The sequence below is a fragment of the Canis lupus genome, chromosome 30 (assembly GCF_003254725.2).
Source record: "Canis lupus dingo isolate Sandy chromosome 30, ASM325472v2, whole genome shotgun sequence".
NCBI lineage: Eukaryota > Metazoa > Chordata > Mammalia > Carnivora > Canidae > Canis > Canis lupus.
In genome coordinates, this window is record NC_064272.1 from 11,039,154 (window position 1) to 11,059,734 (window position 20,581).

General features: G+C 37.5%; 2 protein-coding genes and 1 pseudogene across 6 annotated transcripts in view; 2 read left to right on the forward strand and 1 right to left on the reverse strand.

The window, feature by feature from the left end:
* FRMD5 (FERM domain containing 5) overlaps window positions 1–20,581 on the reverse strand; it is a 316,738-nt gene that overhangs the window by 267,425 nt on the left and 28,732 nt on the right. The window lies entirely within an intron of this gene.
* On the forward strand, window positions 186–704 carry LOC112676026 (60S ribosomal protein L21-like; annotated as a pseudogene).
* LOC112676027 (proteasome maturation protein-like) lies at window positions 10,153–10,598 on the forward strand. The gene has a single exon (XM_035709160.2). The coding sequence runs from the start codon at window positions 10,188–10,190 to the stop codon at window positions 10,596–10,598; it is 411 nt and encodes a 136-aa protein (XP_035565053.1). The 5' UTR covers window positions 10,153–10,187.

Consider the following 20,581-nt stretch of genomic DNA (forward strand, 5'->3'; position numbering starts at 1 on the left):
CTAAGAAAACCCCAGAAGTCCATTAAAAAACAAAATGGATTTGGAATTATGGTATACTTACATAGTGGACTACCACATGGTAATAGAGATGAACTATTGATACACTCAACGACATGGATAAATTGGACTAATGCTATGCTGAGGGGATAAAAATTGACACAAAAGAATACATATTCAGCGGAACCACCATCTTCCAGTAATTCGTCAAAATGACCAACACAAAGGGAAAGAGGAGAGGTACCCGCTATATGTTCTCTAGGCCTTTTAGAAAACATGGAGTTGTTCCTTTGGCCACATACATGCGAATCTATAAGAAAGGTGATATTGCGGACATCAAGGGAATGGGCACTGTTCAAAAAGGAATGCCCCACAAATGTTAGCATGGCAAAACTGGAAGAGTCTACAATGTTACTCAGCATGCTGTTGGCATTGTTGTAAACAAACAAGTTAAGGGCAAGATTCTTGCCAAGAGAATTAATGTCAGCACTGAGTGTATTAAACACTCAAAGAGCCGAGATAGCTTCCTGAAGCGTGTGAAGGAATATGATCAGAAAAAGAAGGAAGCCAAAGAGAAAGGTACGTGGGTCCAACTGAAGTGCCAGCCTGCCCCACCCAGAGAAGCACACTTTGTGAGAACCAATGGAAAGGAGCCTGAACTGCTGGAACCCATTCCCTATAAATTCATGGCATGATAACTGTAAAGAAATAAAGACCTCAGGATTGTAAAAAAAAAAAAAAAAAAAGAATACATATTCAAATAAGGCAAAAGTAATCTGTGTCGTTACAAATTAGGATAGTAATTAGCTTTGGGTAGGAAAACAGGTAGTGCTGAGGAAGAGGGATGAGTCATGAGGGAGCTTCTGGAGTGCTGGTAGTATTTTATTTCTTGATCCAGATGCTAGTTACAAGGATATATTTATTTTGTGATATCTAGCTGCATACTTGTGTGTCTTTTGATAAACTTTTAAACTAGAGTATTAAAAATGTATATTTTTAAGGAAGTGAAAAAATAAAAATACTGCATAATAGCACAGTACTTGACAATGTCAAGAAAATTTGATCTGTCATTTACCCAGAGTATTTACACACAGTTACACAGAACATGCATTGCCAATTCAATACCTGTTGGTCTATGTTATGAATACTGTCATTTTATTTCAACATATTTGTGATATTTTATTATATGAAATATTGATACCATTCTTAATTGTGGTGAATTATGGCTAGTTCACAATCTATGCATAACCCAAACAAGCAAAAAGCCAGACCCCTTCAATGTGAAAATACTACTCATAGCACTTGGTCCCTAAAAAAATCAGAGGATGAGCTGTCCAACATGAAACAATTTATAATTTTCAGAGCTGTCTAGTTCAAGAGCAGATTTTTGCAACTCTGCAGTTCACGTTCTTCCTTTTGTTTCAAAAAGCCTTTCTGAAATAGGCTTATGCTGCAACAAAATAAACAGATTTGATGCTACATCTGCTATGAGGATAGGACTGAGCGACCAGGTTCCGAACAGTAAACAGTGGTTATGTACAAAATACAAAAACATTGTTTTCATTTTTAATGTTTGTTTCTCTGCTGTATTTGACAACCAAAAAAATCTATTTAAAACATTTTTATCTTGCATTTTTTAAGATTTTATTTACTTATTTGAATGAGAGAGATCACAGAGGGAGAGGGAGAAGCAGACTCCTCGCTGAGCAGAGAGCCCAACTGGAGGCTAAATCCCAGGGTCCCAAGATCATGACCTGAGCTGAAGGCAGATACTCAACTGACTGACCCACCCATGTGCCCTAATCTTGCATTTTTAAATTCTTTTTGTTCTTAAATTTTTTACTTATGGATTAAGACCCTACTTTTTAAAAAAGGCCAAAGATTCAAATTCTGATCATTTCTCTGTAAAACTGTTTTTGCTCCATTTTAATCCATGAACTAATTATGCATCTCATGTATTTCATTTTTTATACTTTAAAATATTCTATGGTCAATACTTTTGGGAAACTATGACCTAGAATTATCTTCTCAATTTCAAAATATCCCTAAACCAGGGATCCCTGGGTGGCGCAGCGGTTTAGCGCCTGCCTTTGGCCCAGGGCGCGATCCTGGAGACCCGGGATCGAATCCCACGTCGGGCTCCCAGTGCATGGAGCCTGCTTCTCCCTCTGCCTATGTCTCTGCCTCTCTCTCTCTCTCTCTCTGTGACTATCATAAAAAAAAAAAAATAAAAAAAAAAGAAAAAAAAAAAGAAACATTCAAAATATCCCTAAACCTGAATCCATGATCACTACCTTCTATGGTCTCACAAGGTAAAAAGATGTTTATTCATTAATTTAATCCCCCCTTCTTTTTTTTTTTTTTTTTTTTTTTTAGTAACCCTTTGCTAGTTGCAGAAAGGAGTACAATGAAATATGCAGGAAGTTCTCCAGAGAAAAGGAGGGGAGTAAAAGTTGGTAGCTACGACCAACATAGATTCATAAACGGAGAACCATTGAAGCAAGGATAAAAGTGGTAAGCATACTGAAAAAAACTGTTTCATCTCAATGGCTATATGTCAGTCAACTACATGCCCATTTGCAAAGTAAATAAAGTATTTGTAGTAGCTTTTAGAATTCCCAACCTTCCTTAAAATATGTGAGTTTAAGGTTTGAGGTTTACACATTTGACTTATACATATGTTTCCAGTAACATATAATACATGAAAATTGAGGAATACCTCAACTTTTGTACAACCCAGGTAGGCTGCTGCTTCTGAAACTAAATCCCACTTTTCTCTGCCTTTAGAAGTATGAAAACGGGATTTGACATACAATTTGACTTATACCCACTATCAAGTTGGTACCATCATAAACAATGGGAATACATCTTTTAAACCAACCACCCTAGATATACAAGACACTAGTCCAATGGTTGCTTCTAAGAGGACAAGCTGGTAGACTGGACATGAGTGATGAGATAGATCAACTTTTCATTCTGTATCTTTTTGTTCTGCTGTTAAAACTTAGAAGTCAAACTTCTCAAAAAGTGTCATCATGATTACATCTTCTACATCATGTTAAACACACACAACTTTTGCACACATTAATTCTTCTCATGGAGAGCTGAAATCCAAATCCCCTCAGATGTTTCATTCCTGTATCTTTAGACCACATCTCCTGTCTTCAGAAGCCCACAACCTTGACCTCTTAAAAAGTGTAGTTTATGTCAACACTTACTCATTTAAAGGATCCAAAGTATACCTCAAAATTTTTCCCTGCCAGCCAAATATCCAAGAATAATCCATAAGCATCAGTATAGGACATGTTCTGTATTTGTGATGCACAAGTTTCTCTCATATTAAGGGCTAAAGCTTTCAAAATTACTCCTCTTTAAATAACTAGATTATTTTGATTACATGAAAGGCCTAATAGATGTTTAAGTTATTAGTATCACCAAAGTACCCTTGCAAGCAGCAGTGCTTACAGGCTTGCTTTATTGAAAAGCATTTTCCTCTGAGTTATACATACTTTGAGACAAATTAATTGACAAAACAACATTCGTTTTGATCAGAAAATACAGAGGAAAGGAAGAAAGGAAGAAAGGAAGAAAGGAAGAAAGGAAGAAAGGAAGAAAGGAAGAAAGGAAGAAAGAAAGAAAGAAAGAAAGAAAATACAGAACATCCTTAAAGTAAATGCTTTTGCTAAGCATTCTAGAAAAAAAAAATAGTTTAACATCCTTCTTTCAAGTTGCTACTTAGATTTTAAATGACATATTTGGGGAGCAAAAAGACTTTCAGTTACATTAATACTCAATGTGATTCTAAACTACCAGATGATTCAAGACTAAAATCTTAGAGGCAGGCAACTTCAAACAATTTGGTTGTTTTATCAGCATTTAAAGATTAAAAAAAAAAAATCTAAGTAACAGGATGACTTTAAAAAGTCCTAATCAGGTACACCACACTCCAAGCTACTACTTTTTCAAGGAGATGAAACAGAAATTTCTAAATGTGTTGGTGAAAAACAATTACTGCTACATCATTTATATCATAAATTGTAAATCCAAAATACCACTAGCTCCGCAATATGCAAATGTACAATCTAATTCCACTTTGAATTACTCTCACTTCCTTTCTTTACTAGACTCCAAACAGGAAAGAAAATGAAGGAATATAATCCAGGAGTTGAAAGAAAAAGAAAATGCAGGAACTTCAACCAGATCTGCATGACTCATGTTGTGTCAGTTGCAAATTTCTGATTCCAAGCCTTTAAAAAAAGAAACTTCAAGGACCCTTCAAATTATGTTCAAGTCATATGTCTGATTAGACAATTGAATCACTTTAATGTAATGCTTTTTTTTTTCTTGATTCAGATCTCTTCTCTTGCTGCCACAAATATGTTTGTTCAGTGTAAATGGAGTGATGAAGATTGACCTTTCCAGTTGAGCAGCTGGCTGAACAGGATTTTAAATGGTGTGCTTAGGATTTTAGTTCACTCAATTTAAGGCAAAAGGAAGTGAAAGAAACGTTTATGGATGATAGACCGCCATACCTAATTTTTATTCTAGGAATTGTAAAGCTTCTATCCCACCCCTGTTGACAAATTCAGCATCCCACATGAGGGTGAAGTGTAACCAGAAGTGAAACACTGAACCACTATTGTGTGAAGTTAGGGGCTCCAAAAACAACTTAGTAGCAGCTCTGTCTTTTAAAAACTATCCCCATCTTTTTTCCTGTTCTCAGGGAGAAAAAAGTTTTAACAGAAGAGGAAAAAAATTGCTGTGCCTTTAAGTTCCGTCTAGTACCTTGATTTATTCCAATGCCTTTTCCCTGATTTTCCATTCAATAGCACTGAAATAATACTTTATTTCTTTTGTAACCTGACAAAGCAGTCTTGAAAACTCACTATTCTGGATATTTAAGACCACACACTTTCAGCATTTTGCTAAATTTTTACTCTTTCTGATCTTTGTCCCTCTCGCTTACTGTACACTCCTAACTCAGCTCATCACTACTAAAGTCATATATATAGGCAACTATGTGCAACTACCCGAGAAATTACATACTCAAAGCAGTCCTCAAAAACAAAATTCCATAAATATCTAATGGAAAGGGGAAAGAGCCTATATTTATGAAATTTCTTTTAGACCTGCTACCTGATTTTCAGTCAATGCTAGCACATGAGCAAGTACTAATTTGCATAGCTGATAGGAAGCTGAATCCAATCATTTATTCACAGCAGGTACAGTGCTAGAAGCTAAGGATGCAGAGATAAAAGACTCAGTCAGACCGTTCATTCAAAGACTTCAAAGTCTAGTGGGAGAAAGCCACATAAACCTACAATCATAACATCATAGATGCATCATGATAGGAATACATCCAGGGTAGCATGGGAGAACAAAAAAACAAAAAACAAAAAAAACACTTAACTCAAGTTTAGAATAATCAGGGAAAGTTCCACAGACTCAAATGCCAAGATGGCATTAGAATCAAGTCTGGAGAGATCCTTAGGAGGAACAGGGGTGGGAGTGTGGGGGCAGGGCATTCCATTCAGAGAGAAGCTGTATGTAAAAAAACACAGATGTTTGGTTTGAGATAATGAAAGGTTCTGAAAATAAAGAGTGGTGCTAGTTACACAACATTATGAATATGCTTAATGCCACTGAATTGTACACTTTACTTTTGACCTTTTTTTTTTTGAGAGTAAGCAAGCAAATGGCGGGCGGGGAGGAGAGAGAGAACCCCAAGCAGACTCTATGCCCAGCACAGAGCCTCAAGAGGGGCTCAATCTCACGACCTTGAGATCCTGAACTGAGCCAAAATCAAGAGTGGGACACCCAACTGACTGAGCCACTCAGATGCCCAAGTTATATGCTTTAAAGTGGTCAATTTTATGTAATATATATTTTGCCACAAGAAAAAAAGGCCACAGATGTGTGGCAGAATAGAAACATCAGATAAGGTACCTAGAAGGAAGACTGCATGACAGGAGAAAGAATGGAGATATACCACGGCTAGACCATAAAAGACTATGTATTCCATGCTTACAGAGTATGAAGGCTAATCAGAGGGAAAGAAGGACTGGAAGCTTCAGGAAGGATTAGGAGGTTATACATATAACCCAGCTGAAAAATTCAAGTCTGAATTCTGAGAGGCAGTGGAACCAAAAGGGATGAATATATTTCCAAGATAGCAAGACAGAAGAATACAAAGGACTGGGAGGCCAAATATGAAGGAACAGGAGGAGTCTCGAAAGCCTCTCAGCTTTCTGGCCTGAGCAGTGAGTGAGGCAGATCATGGTGCCATCCATCTAGAGTGAAATCAAAGGAAGCCTCAGGTTAGATTGGGGAACATGGCAACTTCTTTAATCTGCCAGGTTTGAACCCTTGTAAATAAAGGATGAAGACCAGCAGTTAGAGAAGTGTAGGACTTCGGCAGTCAGTCTATGGATTTTATGCTTGCTTCAAAGCCCAAGTAGCAAAGGATGGCCCAGATATAAGGAGGAAGCCATTTTTTCCCACCTCTAAATAGAGCCCACCACCACTCTGTCAACCCAAAATTAAGGACTTTGATGGACTCAGGAGGCAGCTTCTCTGGCAAGACGCTGAGGTTGTCATACAGTAGCTTCAGTGAAGCTCATCAAGTACACCATCTCTCAATAAAAGTAAGCCAAAGATGAATAACATGGCTGGCACTTCATGGTAGCCATTGCTGATATTTAGGTCCCTCAGAAGTAACTGGGGAAGTTTCATAGAATGGACCCAAATTTGATAGGTTGGAAGGGGATGATCAGTATGAGTTATTATCATTTGGAAAATGTAAAGAGGACCTATTTTATTTTCCTATGCTACTAAGGCCTGGAGATTACCAGGTAAACATTCCAGCAAAAGTGATACCCTGTTATTCACTGACCATTCTGTAGATGACTTTTTGATGTTTAACAACATGGTGAGCATCTTCTTATGTCATAACATTCTTCTATAACTTCATGTTTAAAGCAGAAAAGTATCTGCCAAAAGCAACAAAAAATAAAGTGGGATAGTATCTGATTATATACTATAATTTATTATGCAAATCCCCTATTGTTGGACATTTTGGTTTGAATGAAGCTTTTCAAACTAATTTCTGTCACTCGCTAATCATATTTTTATGAGACCTAAGAATATATCTAAGCATTTTATTTGAAGGTTCCTTGTCCATAAAATTCCCTTCATATTTTTGTGCGGTTTTTTAAAAGATTTTATTTATTTATTCATGAGAGACACGGGGTGGGGGTGCACAGACACAGGCAGAGGGAGAAGCAGGCTCCATGCAGGGAGCCCAATGTGGGACTCGATCCCAGGTCTCCAGGATCAGGCCGTGGGCTGAAGGCAGCACTAAGCCGCTGAGCCACCTGGGCTGCCCTATATTTTTGTTTTAACTTTTTAAAAAACACCTATATAACCAGCTAAAAGAAGGCATAGCAACTTAGTAGCCCTGATTGTTTTAGTGTTTTGTGTTTTTTTTTTTTTTTTAAGAAAGTAAATTGTTGTTGGGGGTGCATTAATTTTATCAAGCCACTAGTGTGCCATATTGTACAATGAAAGAGGCAGGTAATTCACTAAATGACACCCTGGTGGTGGCACAAAAGAATAAATGCATCTCCAGTAAGTGAACCATGTGCTCTCTGTCAGCAGGATCAAGTGTATTATTTTATATCTCCTTTCCCATCCATGGATGCTTACTGGTCTCTCTCCAAGTCAGTAATAAAAGTAGGTAAAGAAGCCTCTATCTGTGCTCATGCTATTCCTTCTACCTATAATATCCCTCAGCTCCTCCAATTTCTGTGCCCAACGAATTCCTACTTGTCATTCAAGACAGTTCAACTGTTACTTCTGCCAGAAAGCTTTCCCCCACCACACTCATCCTGAGCTAAGTGTTCCCAACGTGTTCTGCCTATACCTCTGGATACTTAGTACAGTTTATTATGGTGATCGGATATTCACCTAACAAATCATAAGTCTTTTTAGATTGGGATCTTGGCTTCCACTCTAACACCTACAGGGCCACCACATTGCTCCTTTAAATGACTACTAAAAAGAATGCTGTGACTTAAAAAGTGCCACAAAGTCTCACCTAATACTATACTTATCAATGTTTTCTATTGAGAGTAATTGAGCAATGTACCTAACTATGAAAGTACAGTTTTCTAATAAAACACAATAATTTGACAATGCATAATCATTGTTGTGATGCATGGTAATTAAACAAATAATAAGTGATTGTATATATTACTACCATTGGTAATCACCAGGAGTGCAGTGGGATGGTATTCAGTGACCAATTTCTCCCTCCATCAGAGATGGTACTAACCTCATCTGACTCTGCTTCTACCTAAATGTCTTAAGCTCCAAAACTGTCCCCTACTCCATACTTTCTTCTACAATGACTATTTCCTTAGGAAATGGCATTCAGCTGAGAGGTTTTTTTCTCTGCCTTTGTAGTGAGCTATTACCATCATGACTCTCATATTCCAGCATTCCTTCCTGGGATTTTAAGGTAGAGACAATTCCTTGAAAGGCTGTAAGAACCTCACACTCCCCCTCTTTCTTTCTGTATACCAAATGTCTTTTTTTTAAATAGGTGCAGTAGGTTGAATGATGTGAATGCCCTGCTTCAAACTCTCTTAGATTACCAGGCATTCCATCATCTACAAATTGATTTGGGTTAACAAGTAAACACATACTTCTCCCATCACCAAAAAAAAAAAAAAAAAAAAGCAAACTAAGCAACACAGGTTTATTGGTCACATGGGTGGTACAAAGTAAGCTGATACTTAATCATACCAAACAGATAGTTTTGAGGGAAAGTGAAGAAGAGAAGGACCAACTGGAACTGCTATGATGGGGTAGCAAGAAAGCTCTGGCAATGAGGGAACAAGGGATGCCAATAGGAAGAGGAAGGAAACTAGGTGAAGCCCAAAGATAAACTTCAACTTTCCATCTGCAACTGCCCAAGCATCCTTCTTTTTTCTTTCCTTCCTCTTTGAAAACCAACTTCTATCCCCGATGCCTGCCATGTGGAAATCATTTAACTTTTGCTAGTCTTAAATGTGACATACTCCTTTTCACAATACTTTGAGCTATATATAGTCTTCTCGTCTTACAAATGGGGATAAGGCCACCTTCGCAGAGGCCAAAAGAAGTAGATTTCCCAGAAGCACAGCAGTAATACTTCATTGGTCTAAGAGTTCACTGAAAATACAAATTCAAAATCCTTTCTTCCTTATAATGATTGAGGCATTTCAGATTAAAAGTAAATGCTAGCAGGCAAATGTTCATTAACAGCTAAAACATATGGGTGTCGGGTGGCTCAGTCCATTAAGTTCCTGCCTTCAGCTCCGGTCATGATACCAGAGTCCTGGGATCAAGTTCCATATCAGGCTCCCTGCTCCAGGGGGAGCTTGCCACTCCCCCTGCTTGTGCTTGCTTGCACTCTCTCTAATAAATAAATAAAATCTCTAAAAAAAAAATACAGCCAAGTAGAAATAATCCACAATGCATCAAATGATGAGGGATAAACAAAATGTGGTATATCCATCCGATGGATTACTACTCAGCAATAAAAAGGAATGAAGCACACCAATGTGAATGTATCTAATATCACAAAACTGTGCACTTAAAAATTAAGATGGTAAATTTTATGTGTTTTACCACAATATTTTAAAAAGGGAATGAAGGAGTGACACGTGGTACAACATGAGTGAACTTCGGAAACACAATGCTACTGAAAGAGGTCATTCACAAAAGGCTACATACAATATGGTTCCATCTACGTGAAATGTCCCAAATAGACTAACTTATAGGCACAGAAATCAGATTAGTAGTTGTCATGGGCTAGTGGTAGGAGGAAGTGAATAGTGCCCGCTAACAGGTAGAGAATTTCTTTTGGGAGTAGTGAAAATGCTCTAAAAATAGAGAGTGGTAATAGTTGAAGAACTTTGTGAACATATAAAAACGAGTTCACTGTACTCCTTAAAAGGGTGAACTGTACATTAGTAAAGAAGCTCAATAAAAGACAAGTTAGTAAATTATCTCAATTTAGTAAGAAGTCAGTAAATTATCTCAATAAAACTGTTATTTTTAAAAGACAAATGCTGGTGGAAACGAAGTGAGCAGCGGGGCTGGCTGATGATAATAGGGCCGAGCAGCTGTTCACAGAGCAAGTGAAGATGAATGTCGGAGGACTTGGATCTCAGCTGAAGGACAGTATTCCAGTTACTGAACTTTCAGCAAGTGGACCTTTGGAACAGCATGATCTTCTTCGAAAAGGTCTCCCTTGTGTGAAAAATGAACTTTTGCCCAGTCATCCTCTTGAATTATCAGAAAAAAATTTCCAGCTCAACCAAGATAAAGTGAATTTTTCTACACTAAGAAACATCCAGGGTCTGTTTGCTCCACTAAAATTACAAATGGAATTCAAGGGTGGGGTTCAGCAGGTTCAGCATCTTCCATCTCTTCCAAGCTCAAACCTTTCATTGGGTATTTTAAGGGGTAATGATGAGACTATTGGATTCGAAGATATTCTTAATGACACATCACAAAGTGAACTAAATGGGAGAACCACACTGGATGGAATATAAACTCGGTTTACTGTAATCTGTCATTTTCACGAAAATAGAGGGGCTGCATGTTGTTTATAGTCATCTTTTTACTATAATTTGATGTATACAACATTAAAAGTACTGACAAATGAGAATTTTTGCCTAAATAGTATTTGTGATCATTTAAATGATTTAGTCTTTGGTTTATGACTATGTGACAATTGAAGCACTAAATGGAGACGATTTTAAAACTCCCAATTTATATGAAAACAATAGCCTTCTATATGTCTTTCAAAAATTGTTGTTTATGAGTATTTTAAAATTGTATGGGTTTCAATTCAGCCTGTTTTCTGGGTATCCCATAAATTTAATTTTGATTACCATTATCAGCATTTGAGTCTACAACCTTCACAGTAGCATCTCACAATAAACATCTGTAATTGATTTCAGTGGTAACACTTCAAATTAAGTACAGCGTAGGGTATTTATATTTTACCTTGTTTCAGTATAGCCTGTTGATACAAGAAAAATACTGGATTTATTTTTTTTTTTAAGATTTATTTATTCATGAGAAACACACAGAGAGAGAGAGAGAGGCAGGCAGAGACACAGGCAGAGGGAGAAGCAGGCTCCATGCAAGGAGCCTGATGTGGGACTCGATCCCGGGTCTCCAGGATCACACCCTGGGCTGCAGGTGGCGCTAAATCGCTGTGCCACCGGGACTGCCCAATACTGGATTTATTGATGCTATTTTAGAATTGTAGCTATTTGATTCTTTCAGTTTGCAAAGTATAAGTTCAAAGGTTTTGATTTTGGTCTTGTCCTTAAAGTGAAAAATCAACCAGCATATGTTGATTACACTGTTGTAATGCATAGATTTATATATCACATGATTAAATTGAAAAAAATTAGAATATTCATGTACACACACTACGTATCCCTGAACAAATTCCATAGTTATTTAAAAATAAACCTTCACTATAGTTGTTAAAAAAAATAAAGACAAATGCTGGTAAACATAGTACTGCCATTGTACCTGGGACATTTCAGAAACATTTAGAAAATCAGGATTAAGGTAAGGTTTCAGAAACTACATAACTGACCTATCCATATATGAAAAAAAAAAAAAAAAGCATAAGGTACAAAGCACAAACAAAAAACATAATGAAACTAACAACAAATACATCACTAAGAAATAAGATTGACAAGAATTTTTTTAAACGACTGTACAGAACCATACTTCTTGTTGATTTTAAGGGGCAGTAATGTGTAATGGTTAAGAATTTAGGCTCTGAAAATCAACTGACCTAGAATCTAATCCTCGGCATCACTGGCTCTGTGATTCTGAGAAAGCGACTTAACCTTAATAAGATTTCATTTCTTTATCCAACACATAGGCAGTATTTTAACTTCTTTTTTTATATTTGTCTCTTTTTCATTGTCTTTACATTTCATTGTATTACACTGAATAAATACATTGTATTTACATTTCATTGCCTAACACTGAATTTCTCCTCTCTGCTACCTTTCTTTTATTACAGTTTGCCAATTTTAGATTTTGTCATTTTCTCTAAAGCCATAGTTTTTTCCCTGCCTCCAGGCTGAAAATCTCATGTTCTTGTCTCAAGACTCCTATGTTCCCCAAGGCTCCCCATCTTCAGAGCTTAAATTATACTGGAGTCTCTCAGGATGTTAGGGAAAGCACATAGCATTTCTTGATTGTACTCAGTGTGTCTACTTCTTGGTAGACCGTCAACTCCTCAGGGCAGACAATAGTTTGCCTTCCTTGCTGTACCCTCTGTACATGACTAGTGCCTGGAACAGAGTAGGTGGACACTCAATAAATACTTTCTGAATAAGTAGATAAGTGTTGATTTTGACAATGATGTACTTCTTTGGCTTTAACAGATTCAATACATTGTTTCTTTTAATCACTTCATAGCAAATTTCCCTACCTCTTATGTCCATTTGGTAACTGCTCTAGAGTCCTATTACTTATTTATCAATCTCATTTGGGACTATCCAAAATGGAGCTGCTAAGAACCTGACTTCGGTGCATATGGATATTCTATCATTTGATAATCAGATCAAAGCAGAATGCCCAAGTGTCCATTCTTTACCGATCTGAAAGAGAAGTGAATGTCTAGTGAGTCACTTCTGCTAGGTCTCAGGCAAAGGTAAAAGGCTGCTAGCGGTCTCCCTCTCCTTTCTTTGCTGTGCTAAGATTTTTAACAAGTCCACTTTCCTTGTTGCACAGCCAGTCAGAGGTCCTGAATGTTGCCTAGTCAAGTGCTGCTCCTTCATTCCATATGAGCCAAATTAAATGTTGATAGACATCATCATCCATTTTTAACCCTATATTATTTCTGCCTTTCTGCTAGCAAGAGGAAGTCTTCCAAATCTGTGCTCCATTTTATGCTGCTCCTTAACCTCTGCACCACCTCTTGGCAAAGCAAGACAAATGGAACAAAGACAAACTAAAGACAAGAGGTTTCTCTCTTTCCTGCTTGTCACTATCCTCACTTCCTTCCATGTAATGGTGTTTCTTTGGTTTCCCTGAACATCCTTACTTACATATCATCATCTCAGAAGATTCTGAGAAGTCAAGCCCAGGATTTTCTCATTTGACTTTCTGATATTATAGTCTACTTTACATTTCTCAGGGAAAAACCTAGCATCAGATTCCCCCACTTTATCATGGTACATTCTTTTAGTGTACTGTTTTTGTATCTTAAGTACATTTTTGTCTTAAAAAATACTTTTCCTAACTTTGAGGAATTAACATCTACTGACTTGCCATGCACAAAGTACATATTACTGGTCATTCTCTGCAGATTCAGAACCATTCTTCAAACTAAAATCAGCCTAAATAATGGAGGCACCTATGCTTGAGTATGGGAAATCTTTCTGCCTTCCTCTCAATTTTGCTGTGAACTTAAAACTGCTCTAAGGAAAAGATAATTACAACGTCTTTTAAAAATCAGCCTAAAGATCAAAGATCATCTATGAAGCTGGACTGTGACACACTCATAAATAGCATCATACAATAATAAAAATTAACAGAATGCTGGCCTATTCACAAACAGAATAAGGGCTATATAAAGTAAGTTTTAAAACTCTTCTGGGATGCCTGAGTGGCTCAGTGGTTGAGCGCCTGCCCTCGGCTCGGGGCGTGATCCTGGAGTCTGGGATCAAGTCCCACATCAGGCTCCCTGCATGGAGCCTGCTTCTCCCTCTGCTTATGTCTCTGCCTCTCTCTCTCTCTCTCTCTCTCTCTCTCTGGGTCTCTCCTGAATAAATAAATAAAATATTTTTATAGGGATCCCTGGGTGGCACAGTGGTTTGGCGCCTGCCTTTGGCCCAGGGCGTGATCCTGGTGACCCAGGATCGAATCCCACGTCGGGCTCCCGGTGCATGGAGCCTGCTTCTCCCTCTGCCTATGTCTCTGCCTCTCTCTCTCTCTCTGTGACTATCATAAATAAATAAATAAATTTAAAAAAATATTTTTATAAATAAATAAATCTCTTATTTTGATGTGTGTGTGTGTGTATATATATACATGATATATATATATATATATATATATATATATATATATATATATATATATCATGTACTTTTCTGCCCAGTGTATGTACTGCCTTATCTAGGAGTCTTGGTGGGAGATACTGGCAGAAACTGAAAATATCAGACATTCTTCCAGTCTCCCTTGCAGCTAGCATAGGACTTGAGCTTGGCATATTAGACATTCCTATCCTAGACCTTGACTCTAAAGCTGTTAGAGTAAAGAAGCGGGGACTAAGAATACATTCTAGTGCCAGATGCAAGCAGTTAAGACAGTTGCAGCACTAATATCAAGTGCAGAGGGGCAGAACTGGCAGCAATGTGACACTGATGCCTCATTCCCAGGACCCTTGGTGACAGTGGGACAAGCTATGGCATCCAGAGTTCATAGGAAGAGGCAGCAGTACACTTTCCCAATAGGCTCTACAGTGTTATGCTGGATTCTGGGTGCTCCCTAGCCTCTGTTGGTATTGTCCATTTTCCAACCTTGCTCTGCATTCTTCCTATAAATTTTCTAAGTCAATCATGTCTTTTCTATAAATTTCTGTTTAAGTCAGCTAAAGTCAGTTTCTGTTGCTTGCAGCTAAAAACTCTGATACAGAGCAGCCCGGGTGGCTCAGTGATTTAGCGCTGACTTCGGCCCAGGGCGTGATCCTGGAGATGGAGGATCAAGTCCCATGTCAGGCTCTGTGCATGGAGCCTGCTTCTCCCTCTGCCTCTCTCTGTCTCTCATGAATAAATAAATAAAATATTTTAAATAAATAAATAAATAAATAAATAAATAAATAAATAAATAAAACTCTGATACAATAAGCTAGTAGTTAGCAGGTAGCAAGTATTAATTGAATTCCAGTAAATTAATATTTGATGAAAACCCACTCAGTAGAACATAACTTTTGGTCAGATTTAATGCAGTACAATTTACAAAATGTAAACTCACCCTTTTTAAGTGAAATGTTTTGATAAATGCTACAGTCATATAACCACTACCATAATCAAGATACAGAATGCTTTCAGGGAGCCAGAGTAGCTCAGTTGGTCAAGCATCTGCCTTCAGCTCAGGTCATGATCCCAGGGTCCTGGGATAGAGCCCTGCATCAGGCTCCTTGCTCAGTGGGGAGTCGTCTTCTTCCTTTCCCTTTACCACTCGTGTTTGTGCGCACGCTCGCTCGCTCTCTCTCTCTCTCTCTCTCTCTCTCTCTCAAATAAAGAAATACGCGCACCTGGGTGGCTCAGCAGTTGAGTGTCTGCCTTTGACTCGGGGTGTGATCCCAGAGTCCCGGAAACGAGTCCCACATCGGGCTCCCTGCATGGAGCCTGCTTCTCCCTCTACCTGTATCTCTGCTTCCCTCTGTATGCATCTCTCATGAATTAAAAAAAGAAAAGAAAAACAAATAAATAACAATCTTTAAAAAAAAAAAAAGATAAGGAATGTTTCTATCACCTAAAAAAGTTGTCTTGTTTCTTTTTGTAGTTAATTCCTTCTCCACATATATAGTTCCTGGTAACCACTGATGTGATTTCTGTCCATATATTTTTGTCTTTCCTGAACGTCATATAAAAGAATTATACTGCTCTTCTCCCGAGTGGCCTGAGGTGACCTCCAGAGACGGTTCACTACTTGCTGGACCCAGAAAACCCTACAAAATCATGCAAATCGAGAGGTTCAAATCTTTAAGATTTGAGGTTCACTTTAAGAACACGTGTGAAACTGCCCAGGCCATCAAGGGTATGCATATCCGAAAAGCCACCAAGTATCTGAAAGAGGTCACTTTGCAGAAGCAGTGTGTGCCATTCTGTTGCTACAATGGTAGAGTTGGTAGGTGTGCACAGGCCAAACAGTGGGGCTGGACACAGGGTCAGTGGCCCAAGAAGAGTGCTGAATTTTTACTGCACATGTTTAAAAATGCAGAGTAATGCTGAACTTAAGGGTTTAGATGTAGATTCTCTGGTCATTGAGCACATCCAGGTGAACAAAGCCCCCAAGATGCGATATAGAACCTACAGGGCTCATGGCTGGATTAACCCATACATGAGCTCTCCCTGCCACATTGAGATGATTCTTACTTAAAAAGAGCAGATTGTTCCTAAACCAGAAGAGGAGGTTGCACAGAAGAAAAAGATATCCCAGAAGAAACTGAAGAAACAAACTTATGGCCCGGGAGTAAATTCTGTATAGAATAAATGCAAATAACAATTAAATTAAATAAAAAATTAAAAAGAATTATACTGCATGTAACCCTTTTGTATCTGGCTTCTTTCACTTAGCATAATACATTTTAGATTAACCCATGTTGTTGCATATGTCAATGGTTTGCTCCTTTTTATTGCTGAGTACTGTTCCATTTTATTGATGTATGATAATTTATCTTTTCATCAATTGATGGATATTTGGGTTGTCTCTTACAATACAGTTTTGAAACACAGAATTTATCAAAATAGTTACATTCTAAAAAATAAAAAATAAATAAAAAATAAAAATAAATAGTTACATTCTACATTCTGGGAGCTAAAATGGTAGAAATCTTAGGGCAATAGAGGAAATAGTGTATTTTCCCTATCATAAAACATTGTATTCTATTTTAAAAACTGATATATACTGAGATACATATATTTTCCTTTCAGTATCCCCTTTTGGTACACTGGTAAAAATAAAGACAATATTATTGATCCCTCCCAACAACACAAGAAAATCATGAGAAAAACTCTTCAGGGAAAAAAATTCAAGAAATATATACATACATTTTTGTTTCTCCTTTGCATAGCAATATCATGTAGTATAATGCAATAAGAAGCAGAATGTTACTTCAGTGCCACCTCTTCTGTTATACCAACTAAGTTCCTAACTCAATAGCAATTCCAAAGCTGTTTCCAGTTTTCAACTTGTGGTAATTCATTCTTCGGGAGAAAATCATTCTCTAAACCTATTTTCATGACTCTCAAGCTTTATAAACAATATGGCCAAAGGATGTTACAGTCAGTTCGTTTGGCCTCTGAGTATTAAAAGAGGCATACTTAACATACATATTTCAAAATGTTGAAGAAATATTGGTGCAGAAAAAAAACCCCAACAATTCTATGTAAAACAGAATCCTAGCCCCAATTCCACTGATGGTGTTTGGGCCTAAAAGCTGACCTCTGTATCTTCATGGTATCTCCTCTGGTCACACTGGGGGGAAAAAAGGCATCCTTGCCACTACTTAGATTCTAGTATCTATTGTAAGGCTTCTGAGATTTTTCAAAATTATAGATTTGCTTAACTCTATTATTTTGTGGTCGCTTTACAAGCATATTTTCCAAGTACATGGATTCCAGTCAAAGACAGTGATAATTAACTGTAATCAAAAGTTAAAAATATTAAAATTCCCAGGCAATCAGTGTACATATTTATACCTATACTGAGGAAAGTCCATTCAGTTCACTTATAAATAGCTAGTATCACTGAAATAATACTATTCAGGATAAATTATGGAGATTATCCAATATGTATAAGACAGAAGAAACTTAGATACTACAGCATACAATAAACCTCAAAAATGAAACCATAAACTTGGTCACATCAACATTTATTCTTTGCGGCAAAAAATTTTTCCTATTATGTTATAGTTCTACTGTAAAACAAAATATGTATATGGGAAGGAGTCATTGTGATTTATGAAAGCTACCCAGACCTTTAACAAACAAAATAACCTAAAGAATTGAAATTCACCTCCCTATCCTACAAGCTAGCATTTTTTATGTAGTCCCAAACCTAATATTCAAACCCCTTGTTTGCTTTGCTTCTTTAAGGACATGGGGAATTCAAAGGAGCAAAGAAAAGTAGGGACTCAGTAGTAGCCAACAGTAGCAATATTAGAGACAGAAATCTTCAGTTTTATAAGAACAAAATTTCAACCTTCCAACAACCTGAAGGACCCAAAATCCAGAATGATGCTGGGAATGAATAAAGACATCTCCAAGAATTAGCATATCTGAGAACAGGATGAGATCCTGTTTTGTACATACAGCTGAACTTTCCTGTCTTTAAATCTTAATATTTTACCACATTGCTATCTGTCCATCAAAATGAAATGGGACATTTACTTCTTCCTAAAGTTAAAAGCCAGTTTAAGCAAGGTAGGTAAGCTGAAGATGAAAGGTAAATTGAGGCAGTTACTAATACAAAAACATATTCTGAATGCATCCAAAAGTTAAAGGGCCCTGACAAAGGCAGAAATGATTTTATTAAAGATGACAAATTTACAAGTTTAAGTTTGGATTCAATGATTAATTTTGTTAAAAAACAGTCATCTTAATAAAAGAGAAGAATAACTTGATATAAGGCATCATTTAAAAATATTTCAAGAAGTAAATTCTAAGGGTATTCTCAAACTAGGGCTCTCAGGACATTTAGAAATTAAAAACATCCGTTAAAATGACTATCTGCAAAGGGAATAATGGTGATAATCTATGAGGTATTTTCAATATTTCAAAGAGCCCAATGGAAATTCTACACTGAGTCTTAAGGTTACCTTGTATTCAATTATTTTCATAATATGATCAGAATTTCTCATTGAAATTTATATATGTCCTTCATTAATTAAAATGGGAAAGCTAATTAGTACTAAATATAGTATATTGGTTAAAAATCTTTTAGGAGTGTGCCTGGGAGGCTCAGTCTGTTAAGCATCTGCCTTCCATTCAGGTCATGATCTCAGATTCCTGGGATAGAACCCAAGTTCTATAGGGTTCCTTGCTCAATGGGGAGTCTGCTTCTCCTTCTCCTCCTTTTGTCCCTCTCCCTACTGATGTGTGCACTCTCTCTCTCAAATAAAATCTTTTTAAAAATCTTTTAAAAGCAATCCATGGGAGGAAAAATAATAAAGGAGTTCTATTTAACTGTCAGGTACAGCCTCTAAGTCTAATAACTGTCATAAAACTGGAGGAGAGAAAAACCCATATTTTTAACATTTTTAAATCCCTTCTAAACATCTAAGCAGAGGACCTGATAATCAAGAAATTCGTAAAGGTTTAAATCATATCTAATGCAGTTTAAGAGCAGCTCACGGAGTTAATAATATTTCCCTGAGTCTTCCTGGAAGACAGAAGGATTTGAGAAGTAAAATTAAAATTGTGCATAACCATAATACCCAAAGAAAATCACCATGAAGATTTTGATGTATTACCTTCCGTAACAGACTGAATAAGTGCTCCCCCAAAGACATGGGGTCTAATTCCTGGGACCTCTAAATGTCACCTTCTATAGATAAGGCTCTTTACATATGTGATTAAGATAAATTAAGTTCAGGGGCACCTGGGTGGCTCAGTCAGTTAAGCGTCTGCCTTCAGCTCTGGTCGTGATCCCAGAGTCCTGGGATAGAGCCCTGCATCAGACTCCCCGCTCAGCAGGGAGTCTGATTCTCCCTCTCTCTCTGCCCCTGCTCCTGCTCTCTCACCCAAATAAATAAAATCTTAAAAAAAAAAAAAGATAAATTATATTCAGGAGATTATTTTGAATTATTCAGTAGGTCCTAAATGTAATCAGAGGTATCCTTACAAAAGAGAGGCGGAGGTGGGGCATCTGGGTGGCACAATTTGAGAGACGGACTCCTAATTTATGCTCAGGTCATGATCTCAGCATCGTGACATTGCTAGAGTGGGGCTCCACGGTCAGTGTGAAGTCTGCTTAAGACTCTCCTTCTCACTGACCCTCCTCCACCATGCTCACATACACATAATCTCAAAATAAATCTTAAAAAAAGAGAGGCAAAGGAAGGTTACACACAGAAGAGGAGAAGGCAATGTGACAAGATTACACTGATGCAGCCATAAGCCAAAGAGTGCCCACAGCCATGAGAAGCTGGAAGAGGCAGGGAATAGATTCTACCCTAGAGCCTCTGGCGGGAGCACAAACATTCCATACATATCATTTATGTAATCAATCTTCTATTTTATATATGTTCATTTTTTTCATTATTATAAATAATGTTCTAAGAAACATCTTGAGGGCAGCCCAGATGGCTCAGTTGTCTAGCGCTGCCTTCACCCCAGGGTGTGATCCTGGAGACCCAGGATCGAATCCCACATCGGGCTCCTTGCATGGAGCCTGCTTCTCCCTCTGCCTGTATCTCTGTCACACTCTCTCTCTCTCTCATAAATAAATGAATAAAATCTTTTAAAAAATAAAATAAAAATAAAAAACATCTTGATATAAAAATTATTTTCTTGTATTTTTCATCATTACCTTAAGAGAAGGTTCTGGGAGTGAACTTGCCGATCTTCTCAGAAAGACAATACCAGGGACACCTGGGTGGCTTAGTGGTTGAGCATCTGCCTTTGGCTCAGGTCATAATCTCGGGGTCCTGGGATCAAGTTCCGCATCAGGCTCCCTGCAGGAAGCCTGCTTCTCCCTCTGCCTATGTCTCTGCCTCTCTCTCTAGGTCAATCATGAATAAATAAAACTGAGGATTTTTTTTGGT